The sequence below is a fragment of the Miscanthus floridulus genome, chromosome 3 (assembly GCF_019320115.1).
Source record: "Miscanthus floridulus cultivar M001 chromosome 3, ASM1932011v1, whole genome shotgun sequence".
Classification (NCBI taxonomy): domain Eukaryota; kingdom Viridiplantae; phylum Streptophyta; class Magnoliopsida; order Poales; family Poaceae; genus Miscanthus; species Miscanthus floridulus.
Window position 1 is genome coordinate 18,181,998 of NC_089582.1, and position 20,672 is coordinate 18,202,669.

Here is a 20,672-nt window from a genome sequence, read left to right on the forward strand (position 1 = left end):
AATGTAGTGTTTCGAAAAATGTTATTCATGTTAATTGGTGCATGTTGAGTCCCTATCCACGAGCTCGCATCAAATTTTCACGCATCTTGTTCGCGTAACATGGCGACTGACTTGCCGGGAAAGTGTTTTAAAATTATATAAAATCCATACGTAAGTCCGAAAATCATGAAACTTGGCGAGATGTCATGTTATCGCATGTGGAGATGTCTGGGTTTCAGTCATCCGACGTCGCAACTCGCTCGAAGCCTTCTCAATTTTTTACCACAGCCTACACATGCGATAACATGACATCTCGCCAAGTTTCGTGATTTTCGGACTTCGTATGGATTTTATATAATTTTAAAACACTTTCCCGGCAAGTCGGTCGCCATGTTACGCGAACAAGATGCGTGAAAATTTGATGCGAGCTCGTGGATAGGGACTCAACATGCACCAATTAACATGAATAACATTTTTCGAAACACTACATTGCAATATTCCATGCACCTGCAGTTCAAATTTGACATATTCAAAAAAAAAATCAAAGAATCGAAATAAATTAAGGAAATATACAAAACAAAATCAAAATTGGCCTAAATTTTAAAATTGAGTTCAAAACAATGTATTGTAGCACCACAAAAAAACTGGGCTAAAAAAACCAAAAAAAAATTGCCGAGGGCTTGACCCTGTGGCCCTCGGCAAAGAATTTTAAAAATAAAAATAAAAAATCTTTGCCGAGGGCCGTGGATCTGGCCCTCGGCAAAAGTCTTCTTTGCCGAGGGCCTAGCCTCGGGCCCTCGGCAAAGCCGATTTATAAAAAAAAAATTTGGCCGAAAACTGGTTTTTAAAAAATCTTTGCCGAGGGCCTGGTCTGGGGTCCTCGGCAAAGACTTAAAAAAAATTTGCCGAACCTTTGCCGAGGGCCTAATGGGTGGCCCTCGGCAAAGTTTGACGGGAAATGGCCGCCGTGACCCAACGGGCCTACTTTGCCGAGGGCATCTTTGCCGAGGGCCGAGGCCCTCGGCAAAGATTTGATTTGCCATGGGCCTGTCTTTGCCGAGGGTCGTACCCTCGGCAAAGGCCTCTTTGCCGAGGGCTGTTCTTTGCCGAGGGCTCCCGTGTATGGCCCTCGGCAAAGAGTCTCTTTGCCGAGTGCCCGATATTTGGCCCTTGGCAAAGCCTCAGGCCCTCGGCAAAGTACGCGTTTCCAGTAGTGTTATAAAAAAAGTAGCCTAAAATATTATTGTTGGGAGAAAAACACTTTCATTGTGCGGAAAAAGCTATACCTACCGACGTTCACATTTAGTTAGTTATTAATAGAATATATATCTAAAATATCTACTATTTCTATTTCTATTTCTCTATTAATATATAAAACATTAGATACGGCACTTTAATAGAATATATATCTAAAATATCTGCTGTTTCTATTAATATATAAAACATTCGGTACAGCCACACATCGTTCAAGGTTGGTTAATAGATTATCTAAAGAAGTTACATAATCATATATTTTTTTAACAAACAAATCCACATACCAAGAAAGAAAGAAAATAATAAATACATATTTTTTTTTCTACCACCGTCCCATGGCTACAGGTCCTAGGGCCTAGGCCGTGGCACCGGCTGGCGGGTGCACCTCCCCTAATCCGGCACTGATGCCGGAATGCACCCGTCGGCATTGTTCCATGGAGAGGAACGGTGGCCTCACAGCTCAAATCAGCCGCATCAGGGCTAGGAGCCAGGACTAAGAAGGACGATAGGAACCAGTAGCAAGGGATCAAGAAAAAAGGCGATGGCTTCACGTCGACATCCTTCTATGGTGAGAAATTAATAAAACTATCTGATTATTTTATCTTCTCTGATGATCTGGACTTGCATAGCAGCATGCAAGTTGGCTGGTGTACGTCACGGTTCTAGCCTAGAAGCGTTGGGCACAACAGCCAAACGATCGATCGAGATGGCGCCTCACGATATTAACAAGCCACACATCACCGGAAGACTCCGGCTTGCCGGTGCTGGGAGAGCCCATCAGATGAAGATAGAAGGCACGACGTCGGCCTGGTCATCGAAGCACGCTTAGGACCCAAAGCCGGTTGAGCACTAGGCGGCGGCACATAAAGACATGTACCGTACGTACGTGAATGCATCATCCATGTGTGTTGTGTGATGCATGCATCTGCCTGACTTGCACCTGTATACGTCTAGCGAGCAATCAGGTCATTCAAGCATCGATCTGTAATCGGCAAGTATCTGCAAGAGGGGCGGCCATAAGCCCATAAGCACGGGACAAACACTAGCCCCCGGTGCGTTCATGTGCGGCGTTCATGGCATCTACATCGACATTGGCACCAGCTGGATAGATCTACAGACTAAAGGTGTGGCCATCTTGCTAGATCCGATAATTACAATTTAATTTCTCTCCTAAGATGTACTGAATTTTGCCATCCCATAACTACTGTTTAGTTTGTCTTCTCCGAGTACTTATTCCATACTGCTTATAGGTGAGATTAGACCAGGGAAAGAATTGTGAAAAATGAAAGCAAGAGTCTTAGATTACTTTGAATCAATAAGTCTTCTTGATATAATAACCCTTATTGACCTTGACTTATAATATTTTTGTTCAATTTAATATAAATTCGTTAGCTTACTTCGAGTTTACATGTTAATGATGCTAGAAAATTAGGAGACCATGATTCATGGAGTTATCGAGAAAGCCTATATGAAAAAACTCAAACCCCCACAAATATTAAAGATAAATAACTAATCCCATAATAATTCTTTTATAACTTATCCGGACCCTTTATGTTTGCATCCAAATTAACCATACGGGCTACCTATATAATTTACACCAAAATTATCCATCTCAACCGTTGTAAAAAAATAACACAAACCTATCAAATCTATATGTAAATGCTAATATATGCTATTATGAAATAATTTAACATCCATACCAATATTAAGTTAAAACTATGCATAAAGCTATGTTCCACTATGTAGACTAAGGACACATATCATTAGCAAATGATATACCAATGACCCTTACGCTTCACTTTAAGTCATATTAATACTCATGATAATAAATTTTGCAAGTTGTTATCGTCTTGAAAAAAAAGAATAAACAATTTGATTGGAACATTATATCATATGAATAAAAGTATTATAATTCCAAGTATTATTTGTTCACTAAATCAATATCAATGCAATATAAAAAATTCCACATCTTAAGTGCCATGGTGCAAGCTGAAACAACTATTATGGGTATTCTAAAAACTTAAGGGTAGCCTAGGACCTAAATTTTTTTAGTAAAATAAAAAATGAAAAATTTGAATAAGCGATATAGTAAGCATTGGAATTTCAAATTAACACATGACCAAAAGCTGAAAGTTAAAATAGAGATTTTTATGATATTACATAAAGTGATAGGAGTCTATATATTTAAGTCTATGTTTCAACTAAACATGTATCATGCTAGAAAAAAAATAATCCTAGAAAATATTATTAATGAAACCGCTAGAAATAAAAAAGATGATCATAAAATTCTTAAAAAGCCTAAAACATTTTACCGTCAAATTGTCCGACTATAATCACCATCGTAAATAATAGTTGTTGTATATGAGAAATTAATCAGCTCAAAACTTTGGAAAAAGAATCAAAATTCAGGTCCATGTCGTCAAAATATAGATTACAACTAAAGTCAACATAGTTTAAGCAAATGTTTCAACTAAATGTATATTGATAAACAGAGGTGCTTTCAAAAGAAAAAAACCGATAGATATGGACGGAAATGACATAAAAATCAATAATTGATATATTATCAAAATTGAATGTAAATTATAGAGTACCTATTATAGCTATTATAGTGAAGAGAGAAAAAATATTTGATATATGTATTTTTTATTAGTTAGTGTCTCTTAAGATTCTAACCCGTGCGAGAGCATGGGTCGGTGAACTAGTATAACAAATGATCCACTAGTGAAAGTGAGATGTATCAAACTTGCCCCCGAAGACTCAGGCTCGCAAGACTCACGCCAAAATATTTTTCAAATGTCGGCGACTGGGTGTATCCGAAGGGCTCCAGGGTTATTTTATTTCCACAGGACATATATATATACTTGGCCGCCCCAAGCTCTAACCAGAAATTGCATCGGCCCTTCGATATTCTTTGGTCCTTTTCAGGTACGTACGTTCTTAGCAAGTTGTGCTGTAACGAGACCAAGCCATCAAATGGTAACTACCAGCTGGCTGATTTTGTGAGACGACGACAGCCGTGTAACATCTGGTGCAAGGAATATAATAGCACTGTGTCGTCGAAGTCGTCTCAGAGAAACATATCCACACATCATGGGGTCGGTGTGTGTACTAGTATAGTATGTAGCTAGCTTAGTATACGTGCATCCATTTCATATATGCTTACAGCACTTTTTTTCCTCGAACACGCAAAAGGTTTGCGCGTCTTTGTCATTAAGAAGAAAAATAGTATGGATTACAACGACACGCCACTGATGATACACTAGGGGAAAAACTGTTATACAATCGGTTCCGTCCACCCTATCAGAAGGCAATTATTAGCTATTACTCTCTAATCAACTACCTAGCCAACACCGTCGTTCAGACGCGGGGGCTCGCGCGGCTTGGGCGGCGACCCGATCGCCTCGGGCCCTCTCCCAGCATGAGCACCCGCAAAGCCCCTCTATGTGAGGGGTCGGCGTCCTCGTGAAAGACGCTGTCGTAGGCCTCCTTAGCATCATCCTCTACTTGAGAGATCATTATTATGTCCTTGGAAATAAACCTCAGCTCTCTTCTGAGATCCATCGATCGAGCAAACGTTTCCAATAGAGTACACGTATATGATGTCGAGCTGCCGTGCCTCCCTCCTCGCCGTCCTGTGCATCATCCTCTACGACTGTACCCATGTCCCTCGCGCTGGCTGCCTCTCCTTCAACCTCAGCTTCTCTGAACCCCAAAGCCTAGCTGATCTCGATCGGTTGATATACTGCACCGGCGACGCGTACCTCACTCTAGACACGCTTGAGCTCACGCGGCGGAGCAGGAGGACCAACGACAGCACCGGCCGGGCCACGTACACGCAGCCAGTGCGGCTATGGGACGCAGCTACCGGCGAGATGGCCAGCTTCACCACTAGCTTCGACTTCCAGATCACTCTGGACGACGCGAGCACCATCGTCACTCCCGGCGACGGCGGGATGGCCTTCTTGCTCAGCCATCATGTCGAGTCTGGTATACCCCCCGGGAGCTTCGGGGGCAGCTTGGGCCTCCTCCCGTACGCCACCAACGGCACCGGCGACACCACCATGGTCGCCGTCGAGTTCGACACCTATCGCAACCAGCAGCTATACGGCGACATCAGCGGCAACCACGTGGCCATCGACGTCAACTCCCTCAACTCCACGGCGGTCACCGACACCACCTCGCCGACCAGGAACCTCACGTCCGGTTACAAGATGATGGCAACCGTGAGGTACGAGAATGTTACCAAGTTCCTGGCCGTCGAGCTCACCATCAACGGCGACACGTCCTACTACGTCAACGCCACTGTTGATCTCAAGAGCTACCTTCCCGAGCATGTCGCTATCGGCTTCTCGGCAGCGACTGGCGGTGGTGGCGAGCAGCACCAGATACTGTCATGGTCATTCATATCCACTCTGCAGGAGAAACAGGTAGCACAAGCACCGCCGCCGCCGCCACCGCCACCGCCACCGCCACCGCCACCGCCGCTTCATCAGTCACCTGAAATCGTCCAGCATCCCAAGACGAGGTCAGTAGGACGAACCCAGATAGTAATCTCCGTGCTAGCGGCTGTGCTAGGAGTATTTCTCTTGGCATGTGCAGCCGTGCTTGTATGGCGGCACAAACGACACAAGAAACCACCAAATGAAGAAACCAGTGACAGCGACTGTGAAGGAGAACAACGACACGGCAGGGCCGAGCTCGAGAGAGGGGTGGCTGGCCCTAGGCGATACGCGTACCGCGAGCTGGTGGCCGCCACCAACAACTTCGCCGAAGATGGCAAGCTCGGCCGCGGTGGCTTCGGAAGCGTCTACAGGGGTAAGCTCGCCGTTGCCGGCGAAGAGCGCCCGGTGGCCATCAAGATGTTCTCATCGGAGTCGTCGGCGCAGGGGAGGAAGGAGTTCGAGACGGAGGTGAGGATCATCAGCCGTCTCAAGCATCGAAACCTTGTGAGGCTCTTGGGGTGGTGCGACAGTCGTCGCAATGGCCTCCTGCTCGTCTACGAGTTGGTTGCCAAAGGCAGCCTCGACACGCATCTCCACAGCAGCGACGACAGCGAGAGCTTTTTGACGTGGCCAGAAAGGTAAACAACACATTTAACCAACCTTAATAGTTATCATGCATAGATAGAATGATAGACTAGAAATAATAAGCGACATATATACTCCTTCCGTCAAATTGAGATTATCGTTTTGGACTCCGTACCATTTTATTTGACCATTCGTCATATTCAAAAAAATTTGTACAAATATTATTTACTTTATTATGACTTATTTTATCATCAGAGATACTTTAATAATGATTTATTTATTTTATGATTTGTAAAAAAAAAAGTTGAATAAAATGAATGGTCAAACACGATACTCTAAAGTCAAAAACGACAATCTCTATGGAACGGATAGAGTAAGTGCTAGAAGATTCATGGATAAACTCAGCATATCATTCCAGGTCAGTGAGTTGCCATAGTGTTGGGGAGTGCAAGACGGTGGCTACTAGACAGAGGTGTTCTGGGTGTCAAAAGAAAATGTTTGGAAGTCGGCTTAGGAAGTTAGAAGTTGCGCATCGGTTGTTTTTGGGGGCCAAGTTGTTATAGCCTGTTGTTGTGCCCCTAGATTGTGAGTAGTCCGTTTAGTTCTTTTCGTCTAACTTGACAGTCTATCAAACCTGGAAAGTTGTTTGCGCCGCTTGCGCATATATTTCTTTCCTATGGCGGCCATGCTCGGGACCTTTTCAAAAAGAAAAAAAAGTCAGCATATCTGGCCCCATGGTTATTGAAGTTGTTTATATTTGGTCCTCTAATTTGACAAGGTTTATACAAATACGGTACATCCTTCTTAAATTTTGTCTTGCTGTAATACTTTATAGTTACAAAATTACTCTATATGTAATTTTATCCATATTTGTTCTCCTTGCATTGATCCTACATGTTTACTGATACGTTTTGATGGTCTGTTTACTTGATATGTGTTTAGTTGAAATTTTAGCTTAATTAAGCTACGTGTGTTTGAAATTAAAATATATATATGTGACGCAATGGTGACACTTAACACCGGTGCTATGTATTTGACTTGTAAATCAAAATGGTCATCACTTCATGCATATATGTATATGATTTGTATAGTGACATGTATGGACGCATAACATAGTTCATTTTTTCTATATTAGTAATAATGATAGAAGAGAGTATATTGAGAAGATTATAGAAGTATTTAAAAAAACTATAATAACAAGGGTTACTTTATTAGGTTTTTTAGAGGTGGTTAATTTCTTAGATAAAAATTTAGAATGTTTCTTATATTATTTTTTCATAATAGCATAAATGGTTACTTTGATAAATGGTTGGATGATTATGATTGTTGTGAGAATTTTCATGCTAGCTTTATCTCTTTTTACCAACCACTGATTGATTTATAAGGTACATACACATAGGTACCAGATCATCCTTGGCTTGGGATCAGCGCTGCGGTATCTCCATCAGGACTGGGAGCAGTGTGTGGTGCACGGTGACATCAAACCAAGCAACATCATGCTGGACGAGTCTCTCGGCACCAGGCTTGGCGACTTTGGCCTGGCCCGGCTCGGCGATCACGGCGCACGGTGGCACACCACCAGGGCCGTGATGGGCACGGCGGGGTACATCGACCCAGAGTTCGTCAACACGCTCCACCCGAGCACCTACTCCGACGTCTACAGCTTCGGTGTTGTCCTCCTCGAGATCGTCTCCGGGCGGTGCCCCGTCATCCTGCTGGAAAGCGGCGCGCACTTTGTCCTGGTCAAGTGGATGTGGGGCCTCTATGGCCGGAACGCGATCCTCGATGCGGCGGATGAGCGGCTGAGGTTCGGCGACCAGGCCGACGATAGGTGCATGGAGAGGGTGCTCGTTGTTGGGCTGTGGTGCGCGCATCCTGACCAGAGCGAACGGCCATCCATTGAGCAGGCCATGCACGTCCTGCAGTCGGAGGACGCTAGACTCCCGACGCTCACACCGCAGATGTACAAAACGGTGTCGGAGTTTGCCGTCACTAGACGTGCTATCGGCGCCTTGTCCGTTCAGAGCTCCTCTTCCGCGACCACCAGGGGCGAAGCTAGGTTATTGATAGGGGGTGCAAATGCACCCCCCAAAATTTGTAAAAAAAAGTGGTTTTGTCTAGATTTTTACCATATATGCACCCCCAATAACAAAAGTCTATGCACCCACAAGGCAAGTGCACCACCCTCTAGTTTCCTCTAGCTTCGCCACTGGCGACCACGGCGACAACCGGTGGCCACTCCAAGATCTCTTCCGAGTCAACATCCTCTCCCTTGCTTTGAGATTTAAAAGAGTTGGCTTGATTTGCATTCATCACTGTTGTATGGGCTGCCTCTGGTCTATGGGCGTCTTTGTGTATTATATATTGACTGTAAAATTACTTTTTTGCACTTTCATTACCGTTATACTTTTGCGCTTTAAAACAATCATCCGTTGTGTAGTTCTTCACTTAAAGCAAGCATCTTTTGTAAATTGTGTTTTTACATTCTGAGCCTCTCCCCCGTCGTCGGTGGCCACTCCATCCCCGAAGTCCATGCCCCCCTCCCCGCTCCCCCCTCCCCCCTCCCCCACCCAAAAAAAACTTCGGTGGCCGCTGCGGCCCCCACCCAATTGAAGGACCGGAAACGGCGACCAGAGGGGGGGGGGGGGGGGGGGTGAATGGGAGCCTCAAATTTCTTTCGAAATCTTCAACCACTGTCCCAACATCAATCCCCCCAAAAAAACATACACGAAAGACTTGTTGACCACAACCCTAGAGAAGGGTGGATGCTCCCTCAGAACACAGCGGGTCACCACAGAGCAAACGGAACACAGATCGAAGCCCAAACGAGCAAACTCCCAAAAGAAAACAGCACTGCTTCTGCAAATATCGGACACGTCCGGTATTATATCGGACACGTCCGGTATTTTCGGACACGTCCGGTATGATCTCGGACACGTCCGGTATTTTCAGCAGCAAGCTGACCAAAAGAGAAAAATCCAAAACCCCGTCAAATGGTGTCCAAAAATCATGAAATTTTAACCATAGCTCTTTAGACACCAAGGGAAGGTCTCCACCAAATTTCAGCTCAAAACTCCAAAGTGAGAAATATCGGACACGTCCTAGATCATATCGGACACGTCCGGTATGAACAAGCAGTTTCTCGAGAAAAATCAAATCAAGCCATAACTTGATCAAATCAACTCCAAATGACTTGAAACTTTGCACAAGGGTTCACAAGCGAGTAGAAAGGCAACCTCTAAAGGATCATGGCCCGAAACAAACTCTAACTCCGTGAATCGAAGGAATTGAAGAATCCCCCAAAAAATAGGTCAAGAACTTAAATTGCTCGGATCTGCGATCTCGTGAGGAATTAGTGGATTTCCTTCGGTGGAAAGCTTCTACTCATGTCATTGATCGATCCAAGGCAACAAGAACGAACCAAAACCATCCCAAAACGAAGAAATGAGAGGGGAAACAAGAGGGGACAAAAGGAGCTCGTGAAGAACACCAAAATCACATCAAGAACACAACTAAATCATGAATCCCGGAGGGCATACGGTGGTTACGGCCACCGATTCCTTCAAAACCAAGTCACAATTTGAGTTGTGGACCTCTCTCATACATGAAAGCAAATTAGAGGAAGAAACCCTAAAGGAGAAAATGAAAACTAGAGGAGGTGTGGGAGATGGGGGCTCCCTCATCCTATTTAATAGGGCTATTACACATTCCCAGTTTTGCCCCTGGATACAAATGAGTTGAACCGCTAAGCCCAAGGGCGTTGTTGTCCAACCCGGTGTAATCTTGATCCGACGACCACCGCGCCTTCTCACCGGTAGCTTCGCTTCGACGCGAACTCCCCGATGCCGCCACGTGCCGTCCGTCCCTCCTCGGAACCTCCGCCCGGGTTTTGAGGCCCAAACCCGTAAACCGTCCATCCGATGGTTTTGAGGTCCAAACCATCAAACCGTCCGCGAGTAGCATACTCCATACGCGTCCCCCGCCATCCGACGCGTGTCACCGTCGTCCTCGACCGGCCGGCCCGCCAAGTCCTCCTGAGCCTCGCTCGACTCACGCGTTCGCTGTCTTGACTCGGTCAACACCGTCACTCCATGTCTTCTTGCACTTGTCGATGTCCCAAGTGTCAGCCACCGTGGCTAGTCACCCGGCCTCTGGGTCCCTCGGTCCAAGCCTCACGTCCGTCCTTCACCGCTCTCGGTCTGTCGGCACGGCATGTCCTCCTTGACCTTCACCTCGCCATCGACCACCGCATCCGAGCTCCACACCTGCACAACACAAGCCAAAAGACATGTCGCACACATAGCTTTCGCCATGGTAGGGTTAGTCACCACTCAACCTACTTCGTGGATCACATTGACAATCACTCATCACAAAACGAACACACAAGGGTACTTGTCAACCTTGTGTTCGCAATCTCCCCCTTGATGAGTGCATTGTCAACACCAATACACGAACAGCTTGAGCAAAAGAAAAAGAAAAAGAAGAGAAAAGAAAGAACTCACCCAAATGACCAAAAGCCAAAGAAAAGCCAAGAACCGGGTCATTTAAAATGAGCAAAACTTGGTCCCCAAAGACATGGGCAACGGCTTGACGCAACCAAGTAAAACAAAGCTAGCCCTCAAGAAGAGGCAACGGGCTCAACACCACTAGCAAAGCTCGAAAAACCGAAAAACTGCTAGACCCTCCAGAAGAGGCAAAGGCTCAACACATCTAGCAAAACACCTCAAATGAAACTCCCCCTGAACAAGTGCAATCTCTCTCAAATGAATGCATATCTCTCAACTTTAGGTGAAATTGGAAGTTTCTTCCCCTTGTGTCATTGTGAGTGTGGAAAACTTCTCCCCCTTGTTGACACATGCACTTATCAAGCTAGAGCCCAAAGATTGCATCTCCCCCTCAAATCATGCTATGAATGCAGAAATGCACGAATGCAGAAGCTTCAAGATTATAGTAAGTAGATTGAAAAGAGGCTCTAGTTGATGCTGTCATGTATATATAGCAACACATATAAGTGCTAGCAAATGCTCAAAGTGACCAAATGAGACAAAATATGGCATTTAAGCAATTTTGATCAAGTTTGAGTAATTTTAAAAGAGGGTTCACCACCAAAGGAGCACATAGCAAAAATAGATAGGAGATCGACCTTGTGCTACACATGTATGCAAAGTGAACTACCCCAAACAAAGTTCACACATCATGTCATGAGACAAACTTGTGGTTTGATCAAATTTTAGACACCAATTGAAATTTATCGGAGTTATGCAGCTTATTACCAAAGTTTGTCAGACAAGTGTGTGCGGGAGGTTATCTGTGCCATCAAAACCTGACTTAGCGACCATGTCAAGCCTATGCCAAAGGCAATCAGAAGCTTAAGACAATGATCTCGGTATCCATTACAGAGCTCAAGTTCACCAATGAGTGCAATTTGGAGCTGTCTCAATACTCTGACATAGGATAGTACAGACCCATCCCAATCTTTTCAAATCACTTAGTTTGATTTTCAAGTTTTCGCACAAATTCAAGTTTCTCAAGCAAGTGTGTAACTCAAGGTATGAGCCGTAGCAACTAAGCATATATATGAAGCAAGTAAAAGATCTCGACACATTCTACACATGCTAGTGCCACAAGTAGTGGTGAACACATTTCATGTTTCAATAAGTTTTAATCAAGTTTACAGTTTAGAAAACAAGCTTAGCTCATAACATGCATCAATTGATAAGAGGAGCCTAAGCCAAAAGCACATCATGTATATCCATAACATCCCCAACAAGAGCATAGTGTCAATCTAGCTACTATAAGGATGAAGCTCAGGATGCAATATGATACATGATGATATGATATGCAAGTATGATATAAAAACAAAAACAAAGGCTAAACTACAAAGAAAAGCAACACTAGAATACAACAACCAAAGTTTCCCTCCTCTAAAAAGGGAAACAAACTCCAAGCTCCCCTCGCAAGCGAGCAAATTGGGCTTGGTCAAGTGGTTTGGTGAAGATATCTGCGAGCTGGTTTTGGGTATCAATGTGGTGTAGATCGATATCACCTTTCTCATAGTGGTCACGCAAGAAGTGAAAGCGAACTTCTATGTGCTTTGTCTTTGAGTGAAGGACTGGATTTTTTGGCTACACTTATGGCACTGGTGCTGTCACAAAACAAAGGCACTCGCCTAAACTCTAACCCAAAGTCTCTCAGAGTAGCTGTCATCCAAAGCAGCTAGGAACAACAAGCAGCAGCAGCAACATACTCTGCTTCTGTGGTGGATTGGGCGACGCTAGACTGCTTGCAAGAAGACCAAGACACAAGAGAAGATCTAAGAAACTGACAAGTCCCCGAAGTGGACTTCCTCTCAACACGACAACCAGCATAATCCGCATCAGAATACCCACAAAGAGAAAGAGAGGAGGAGGCTAAAAACCAAAGACCAAACTTGGGTGTGAAACGAAGGTACCTGAGGATCCGCTTGATGGCTTGACGATGAGACGTGCGCGGCGAAGACTGAAAGCGCGCGCACAAGCAGACTGCGAACTAGATGTCCGGTCTCGTCGCCGTTAGGTACAGCAAGGACCCGATCATGCTTCGGTATTCCTTCTAGTCCACGCCTTCTCCCTCCTTGTCCTCATCCAGGGCCGTCGTGGTTGACATAGGCATCGAAAGAGGCTTGGCCTCACCCATATCAAATTTCTTGAGCACGTCCTTGGTGTACTTGCCTTGGTGCACGAACGTCCCCTCACGAGTTTGCTTGATTTGCAGCCGGAGGAAGAAAGTCAATTCGCCCATTATGCTCATCTCAAATTCCCTGCTCATAGTATCTAAAAACTTGGCAACAAGAGCATGAGAAGAGCCACCAAAGATTATATCATCCACGTATATCTGAACCAAAAGGATGTCTGTGCCTTGCTTGAAGAGGAACAAAGTCTTATCTACGGAACCCATCCTAAAACCCTTATCAAGCAAGAAAGCTTTCAAACGCTCATACCAGGCTCTCGGGGCTTGTTTCAAACCATACAAGGCTTTGTGGAGTTTAAAAACATGGTTGGGGTACTTTGGATTTTCAAAGCTAGGGGGTTGCCTCACATAAACCTCTTCCTCTATGTACCCATTCAAGAAGGCACTCTTTACATCCATCTGATACAGCTTGAACCCTTTCGAAGCTGCAAATGCTAAAAGAATCCTAATGGCTTCTAGACGGGCAACAGGAGCAAAGGTTTCTTCATAGTCTATTCCCTCTTTTTGGCAAAAACCCTGAGCCACTAATCTCGCCTTGTTTCTCACCACCACCCCATCCTCACTCTGCTTGTTCTTGTAAACCCACTTTGTACCTATGGGGTGGCACTCTGGTGGAGGTGGAACTAAAACCCACACTTGGTTCTGCTCAAAGTTCTCTAACTCCTCGTGCGTAGCATTAACCCAATCGGCATTAGATAGTGCGTGTCCAATATCTCGAGGCTCAAAAGAAGCTACGAAAGCAGAATGAGTGAAATGAGAAATATGATAAGACTTGGAACATGTTACCCTTTCGTCGATGTCGCCGATCATGGTCTGAGGAGGATGGCGTTGCTGGATATGTCGAGGTGCACACAAAGACGAAGTCGCCTCCCCCTCATCCACAGCTGGGGCCTCCTCAGTCGATTGAGGAAGCGGCTCGCATGGACCCCATGAAGTAGAGGTGGAGGGCTCGGGGCCATGAGCCGAAGTGGTCGAAGCTGGCTCGATCGGGGCAGCTGGTTGAGATGGCTTGGGATCATCCCAATCGATGTCATCGTCATCCTCAACGAAAATGCTGTCACCCATCTCTTCATCACCTGCACGTTCAAAGACAGAAATAGAAGAGGGCATGGTTTCGTCGAAGGTGACTTCACAAGTCTCCATGACACGGTTAGTCTCAAGATTAAGCACACGGTACGCATGTGAATGAGAAGCGTAACCGAGGAATATACCGTCCGAAGATCTAGATTCAAACTTGTCAAGATTACCTTGCTTAAGAATGAAGCACCTGCAACCGAAGACTCGAAAATGACTCACCTTGGGTGGACGCCCAAACCGCAACTCGTAGGATGTCTTCTTTAAGAAAGCACGAAGAAAAATGCGGTTTGAAACATGGCAGGCGGTGTTGATGGCTTCGGCCCAGTAACGCCTAGGAGTCCTATGCTCATCGAGCATCGTCCTGGCCATTTCAACCAAAGTCCGATTTTTGCGCTCAACAACACCATTCTGCTGAGGGACATAGGGCGAAGAAAACTGATGTTCAAGACCCAACGAGGCACAGAAAGTGTCAAACTGTGAGTTTTTGAACTCAGTGCCATTGTCACTGCGGACAGCTCGTATGGCATTCTTTAGTAACTCAGTTTGCAACCTCAAGATCAAGTCACGAGCATGAGAAAATGCTTCGTCCTTGCCCTCCATGAAAAACACCCAAGAATAACGAGAAAAATCATCCACGATCACAAGAACGTACCACTTCCCTCCCTCTGACCGAACCCGAGCCAGACCAACAGTGTCCATATGGAGTAGCTCACCGGGTCTCGTGGTCATGACCTGAGTCACTGGAGGATGGGAAGCAGCCACCATCTTTCCATGGCGACAGGGATGGCATACCAGATCCTTCTCAAACTTAAGTTTGGGCAATCCTCGGATCATGTCAAGAGAACTCAACCTCACTAGGAGATCGAAGCTCAAGTGACCAAGTCTCCTATGCCACTTCCACAAATCAGAAGAAGATCCGGCAACCAAACAGCGAGAAGAACCGAAAGACTGAGAGAAATCAGCTCTGAAAACTCAGCCAAAAGGAACGATCTGACAAACTAGTTGTCCCTAAGAATCGAGTACATGAGAAAGTCCAGTCTTAAAGCGCACCTCAAACCCATCTTGAAGGAGTTGCGAAACAGAGAGCAAATTGAAATGCAGGCTTGAAACCAAAGCAACGTCCTTCAAGATAAAAGACTCATTGACCCGAATGGTCCCACGAGATAGCACCTTACCTTTGCTATTGTCCCCAAATGTGATGTACTCCTTGTATTGCATTGGGTCGAGGCTGGAGAACCATTTGGAACTTCCGGTCATGTGGCGCGAACAGCCGGAATCAACAAGCCACGTGTTCTCTAGGCCTCCGCTCTGCATCAATAGAAAGATAGGGGGTGAGCAAATGGCACAACACTGGGGTTAGTGAAATGAGAAGAATACCAGTGTTGAGTCATTTGCCCTAGAAAAGTGTTAGGAAAAACACCATACATGCCATGTCCCATTGGAGAGAAGCGATCACCACGTGGGGGAAAACGTGGTCCGCTAGGAGTGTGGGGCTGAAAGCCACCGTCGCGAGGTCTAGAGTCATATAGATCATGACTTGGGCCACGCCGGGCACGACCACCACGTGGTCTCGCCACCTGAGGCCTAGCACCTTAAGGCATTGCACCTCTAGGCCTAACACTGTGCCTCTGAACAGGCGGTACATGTATGCCATGGGGAGGACGGTACATGTTCCGGTTGTTCAACTCGTACTCGCGCCGCTCATCTCTCTTCCTCCTAAAGCAAAACTCAGCCAAATGACCATCTCTATGGCAATAGTCACAGTGGTACCTCACCTCTCTCTTGGATGGTGGTTGACTCACTCTCTTGTGGATGTGGTTCACTCTCTGAGGCTTTTTGGCTTTAGGAAGGGGTGCACTAGAGATGTTGGGTAGAGTATCGAGTGAGTTCCGAAAGTGGTTCGGTTTGGGAACCCAAACTTGCTTGGATGGTGGAGCTTTTGGTGGTTCTTCAAACACACCATCTTTGATCATAGGCTTGGTAGACTCTGGTGGAGGGATCTTGATCAATTTGGGAGTGTTGGTGGGTTTCTCACTTGGGTTCAAACCACTATGTTCACCAACCTTGCCATAGACATGCTCACCCTTCCCACCTATAGCAAAGCCTACTCCCGATGAGTCAGTTCCCCGCCTGAACTGGCTCACCATCATGCCCAACTGAGGCTCACTGCACGACACCCAGCTCAAGATGGACCGAAGTTGTGTGTTTTCTTCCTCGGTTCCCATCTTGTCGTGCCTGTAGGACTCAAGCTCCAACACCAAAGCTTCACATTGAACACATGTAGTGGTGGTGCTATCTGAGTTGGCCTTCTCAAACTCAGCAAGTTTGGCAACCTTCTCTGCCAACTCAGATTGCAAGCCTGAGCAGGACTTGCATGCACCGAGCAACCCAGAACGAGACTTCAGCTCATCACATTCATCAAGCAAAACAGCATACTTGGATTGCAAGTCAGAGAGGTTAGACATGTGTATAGCGCACTCATCGCACTCCTCCTCCTCTGACACCACTACACCACTCTTGGCAAGCTCCAACTCCTTCAAAGCAACCTCTAGCTGGTCCTTAAACTCTTTTCTCTCATGGGCAGCACGCTTAAGCAACTTATCTTGACTCATCAATGTATCATTCATAGTATCAAGCTCAAGCATAAGTGAGTCAAGTGTGGGCGGTACCTCATTTTCATCGTCATCGATGTCGACGTCCTTTTTGAGCTTTGCTCCACCGTCAACCACCATAGTGCAAAACCCACCACGGTTTGCACTGGCAACAAAGCAGAGACCGTTGAGCTTGTCCTCACGCTTCTTCTCGGACTCATTGTCGGTCGAGGGAGAAGAAGAGTGATCATCGTCGGAGTCGTCGTCGAGGTCGCTGAGGGAGGCGAGGAAGGCGCGTTCTTGAGCTTTGGCCTTCCTGCGGTATGCCTTCTTGATCGCCTCCTTATCGAAGCCGCCCTTGGCCTTGTGCTTGCTGGAGGTGTAGTCGCGCTTATCCTTGCACTTGCCAGAGTCGTACTTGTTGGTGAAGGGCTTCTTCTTGGGGCAGTGCGCGACAAAGTGGTCCGGATCTCCACATCCATAGCATCCCTCCTTCGGGCCACCACTGCGTTGGCGGTTCAAACGATTGTTGTGAAACCAAGAGAACCGACTGATGATGAGTGCCAACTCATCATCCCCAAGAGACTCCAGCTGCTCCTCTGTGACTGACATCAAGCACGACAAAGAGAAAGAAGCTTGTGAAGGGTTAGTCAATGAACTTGAACCACTACCTAAGACCAAAGCCATGGTTGGTGCAGAAGGATTCTTGAGCTTGGCTTGGGTTTGGTAGTCGATCTCTGTGGACTTGAGCTTGCTGAAAAGCTCATCGACGGTGAGGGTGTCGTAGTTGGCCGACTCGATGATCGCCGACACCTTCACATCCCATACCTTTCGATCAAGGGCATAGAGAAGCTTGAGCGCCCTCTCATGATCACTATAAGGTAAGTTGGCCTTGTTCGCTTTCATTTTGTTGACGATAGTCTGAAAGTGGGAAAACATGGCATCGATGGACTCGCCATCAAGCTGAGAGAAGTTCTCGTACTCGCGCTTGTACGTCTCATAGAGTCTGGTCTTGACCTGTGCGGTCCCCTCGTGATAGCTCTGAAGCCTCACCCAGATCTCTCGAGCTGTAGTACAATCGGAGACACGCTCGAACTCAGAAAGCGAAAGACTCGAGAAAAGCACACTACGAGCTTTGCTATTTGCGTTGTGCTGATCCTTGTGATCCTGGGTGGTACGGGCCGCAACAGGGAGCACAACGTAAGTAGCATCCTCACAAATTTTCCAGACGAGCCAATCAATCCCCTGGAGATGCGCAGACATGCGGATCTTCCAATAAGGATAGTTGGACCCATCAAAGTGCGGTGGTTTGCCGGAACCACGCTCCATGTCGCCTTCGTGGATCACGGACCGATTAAGGTGGAATGATCCTTAACCGGCTCCGATACCAATTGAAGGACCGTAAACGACGACCAGAGGGGGGGGGGGGGGTGAATGGGAGCCTCAAATTTCTTTCGAAATTTTCAACCACTGTCCCAACATCAATCCCCAAAAAAAACATACACGAAAGACTTGATGACCACGACCCTAGAGAAGGGTGGATGCTCCCTCAGAACACAGCGGGTCACCACAGAGCAAACGGAACACAGATCGAAGCCCAAACGAGCAAACTCCCAAAAGAAAATAGCACTGCTTCTGCAAATATCGGACACGTCCGGTATTATATCGGACACGTCCGGTATTTTCGGACACATCCGGTATGATCTCGGACACGTTCGGTATTTTCAGCAGCAAGCTGACCAAAAGAGAAAAATCCAAAACCCCGTCAAATGGTATCCAAAAATCATGAAATTTTAACCATAGCTCTTTAGACACCAAGGGAAGGTCTCCACCAAATTTCAGCTCAAAACTCTAAAGTGAGAAATATCGGACACGTCCTAGATCATATCGGACACGTCCGGTATGAACGAGCAGTTTCTCGAGAAAAATCAAATCAAGCCATAACTTGATCAAATCAACTCCAAATGACTTGAAACTTTGCACAAGGGTTCACAAGCGAGTAGAAAGGCAACCTCTAAAGGATCATGGCCCGAAACAAACTCTAACTCCGTGAATCGAAGGAATTGAAGAATCCCCCAAAAAATAGGTCAAGAACTTAAATTGCTCGGATCTGCGATCTCGTGAGGAATTAGTGGATTTCCTTCGGTGGAAAGCTTCTACTCATGTCATTGATCGATCCAAGGCAACAAGAACGAACCAAAACCATCCCAAAACGAAGAAATGAGAGGGGAAACAAGAGGGGACAAAAGGAGCTCTTGAAGAACACCAAAATCACATCAAGAACACAACTAAATCATGAATCCCGGAGGGCATACGGTGGTTACGGCCACCGATTCCTTCAAAACCAAGTCACAATTTGAGTTGTGGACCTCTCTCATACATGGAAGCAAACTAGAGGAAGAAACCCTAAAGAAGAAAATGAAAACTAGAGGAGGTGAGGGAGATGGGGGCTCCCTCATCCTATTTAATAGGGCTATTACACATTCCCAGTTTTGCCCCTGGATACAAATGAGTTGAACCGCTAAGCCCAAGGGCGTTGTTGTCCAACCCGGTGTAATCTTGATCCGACGACCACCGCGCCTTCTCACCGGTAGCTTCGCTTCGACGCGAACTCCCCGATGCCGCCACGTGCCGTCCGTCCCTCCTCGGAACCTCCGCCCGGGTTTTGAGACCCAAACCCGTAAACCGTCCATCCGATGGTTTTGAGGTCCAAACCATCAAACCGTCCGCGAGTAGCGTACTCCATACGCGTCCCCCGCCATCCGACGCGTGTCACCGCCGTCCTCGACCGGCCGGCCCGCCAAGTCCTCCTGAGCCTCGCTCGACTCACGCGTCCGCTGTCTTGACCCGGTCAACACCGTCACTCCATGTCTTCTTGCACTTGTCGATGTCCCAAGTGTCAGCCACCGCGGCTAGTCACCCGGCCTCTGGGTCCCTCGGTCTAAGCCTCACGTCCGTCCTTCACCGCTCCCGGTCTGTCGGCATAGCACGTCCTCCTTGACCTTCACCTCGCTGTCGACCACCGCATCCGAGCTCCACACCTGCACAACACAAGCCAAAAGACATGTCGCACACATAGCTTTCGCCATGGTAGGGTTAGTCACCACTCAACCTACTTCGTGGATCACATTGACAGTCACTCATCACAAAACGAACATATAAGGGTACTTGTCAACCTTGTGTTCGCAGAGCCATTGGCTTCATGGTAGATGTTCCCTATTCGTTTAATGTCTGAAACGTTTCCTACCATGCACAAAATTTTGCTTATGTTGCCACACAGTTTGGGTGCACTATCAAATCCGTCCAGTATGACAATGGTCATGATTTCAACAACGCCACATCCTGATAGGAAGGGCCGAAATGTTGCCAGCATTGATGTGGCCCTTAACCCACCTCCGGCGCCCACCATCTGGTCGGATCTGCTGCTTCGGTTGATGTCTCGTCTCCGGCTGCTGTCAACAGCACCACGGCCACCTCTCCACCAATCACCTCTATGACGCCAGTTGCTCCCAGCAACTCACCTGTGGCACTGTCGTCGCGCGATCCTCTTCCTCCAATGGATGTCCTAGTTACTCCGCCTGTTAATGACCATGTCATGGACACTCGCGGCAAGCGGGGCTTCCATCTTCCAGTGCAACGGCTCAACCTCCATGCCATGACGCTCTCTCCCATTCAGAAGATGTATCATGGTGCTCTTGCCAATCCTAATTGGCGGGATGCTATGATTGAGGAGTTCCTTGCTCTGTAGCACAATGATACTTGGGATCTGGTTCTTTGCCCTCATGGTGCCAATGTGGTTACGGGCAAGTGGGTTTATCACCGCAAGTTCACCTCTTATGGCTCTCCTGATTGGTACAAGGAACGTTGGGTTTGTTTGGGGGTTTACTCAGTGCCTCAATATTGACTATGATGAGACTTCAGCCCAGTGGTTAAGCCAACGACTGTCAGAACGGTTCTTAACGTTGCATTATCTCATCAGTGGCCTATTCATTAGTTGGATGTGAAAAATGCTTTT

General features: G+C 46.6%; 2 protein-coding genes across 2 annotated transcripts; one reads left to right on the plus strand and one right to left on the minus strand.

The window, feature by feature from the left end:
* Window positions 1-4,832: 4,832 nt before the first annotated feature.
* Window positions 4,833-8,541, plus strand: LOC136545115 (L-type lectin-domain containing receptor kinase IX.1-like). Its single transcript, XM_066537150.1, has 3 exons — window positions 4,833-6,313; window positions 7,660-8,304; window positions 8,472-8,541. The coding sequence occupies exons 1-3, from the start codon at window positions 4,833-4,835 to the stop codon at window positions 8,539-8,541; spliced, it is 2,196 nt and encodes a 731-aa protein (XP_066393247.1).
* A 7,291-nt stretch (window positions 8,542-15,832) lies between these two features.
* Window positions 15,833-17,986, minus strand: LOC136545116 (uncharacterized; the record flags this gene model as incomplete). Its single annotated transcript, XM_066537151.1, has 1 exon — window positions 15,833-17,986. A coding segment is annotated over exon 1 (2,154 nt), but the record flags the coding sequence as incomplete, so codon positions are not given.
* Between the last annotated feature and the right edge of the window lie 2,686 nt (window positions 17,987-20,672).

Coding starts and splice junctions, on each gene's coding strand:
- LOC136545115 (XM_066537150.1), top strand. CDS start 4,833: ATGTCGAGCTGCCGTGCCTCCCTCCTCGCCGTCCTGTGCATCATCCTC. Junction 6,314..7,659: donor TTTTTGACGTGGCCAGAAAG/GTAAACAACACA, acceptor ACATACACATAG/GTACCAGATCATCCTTGGCT. Junction 8,305..8,471: donor AGCTCCTCTTCCGCGACCAC/CAGGGGCGAAGC, acceptor AGCTTCGCCACT/GGCGACCACGGCGACAACCG.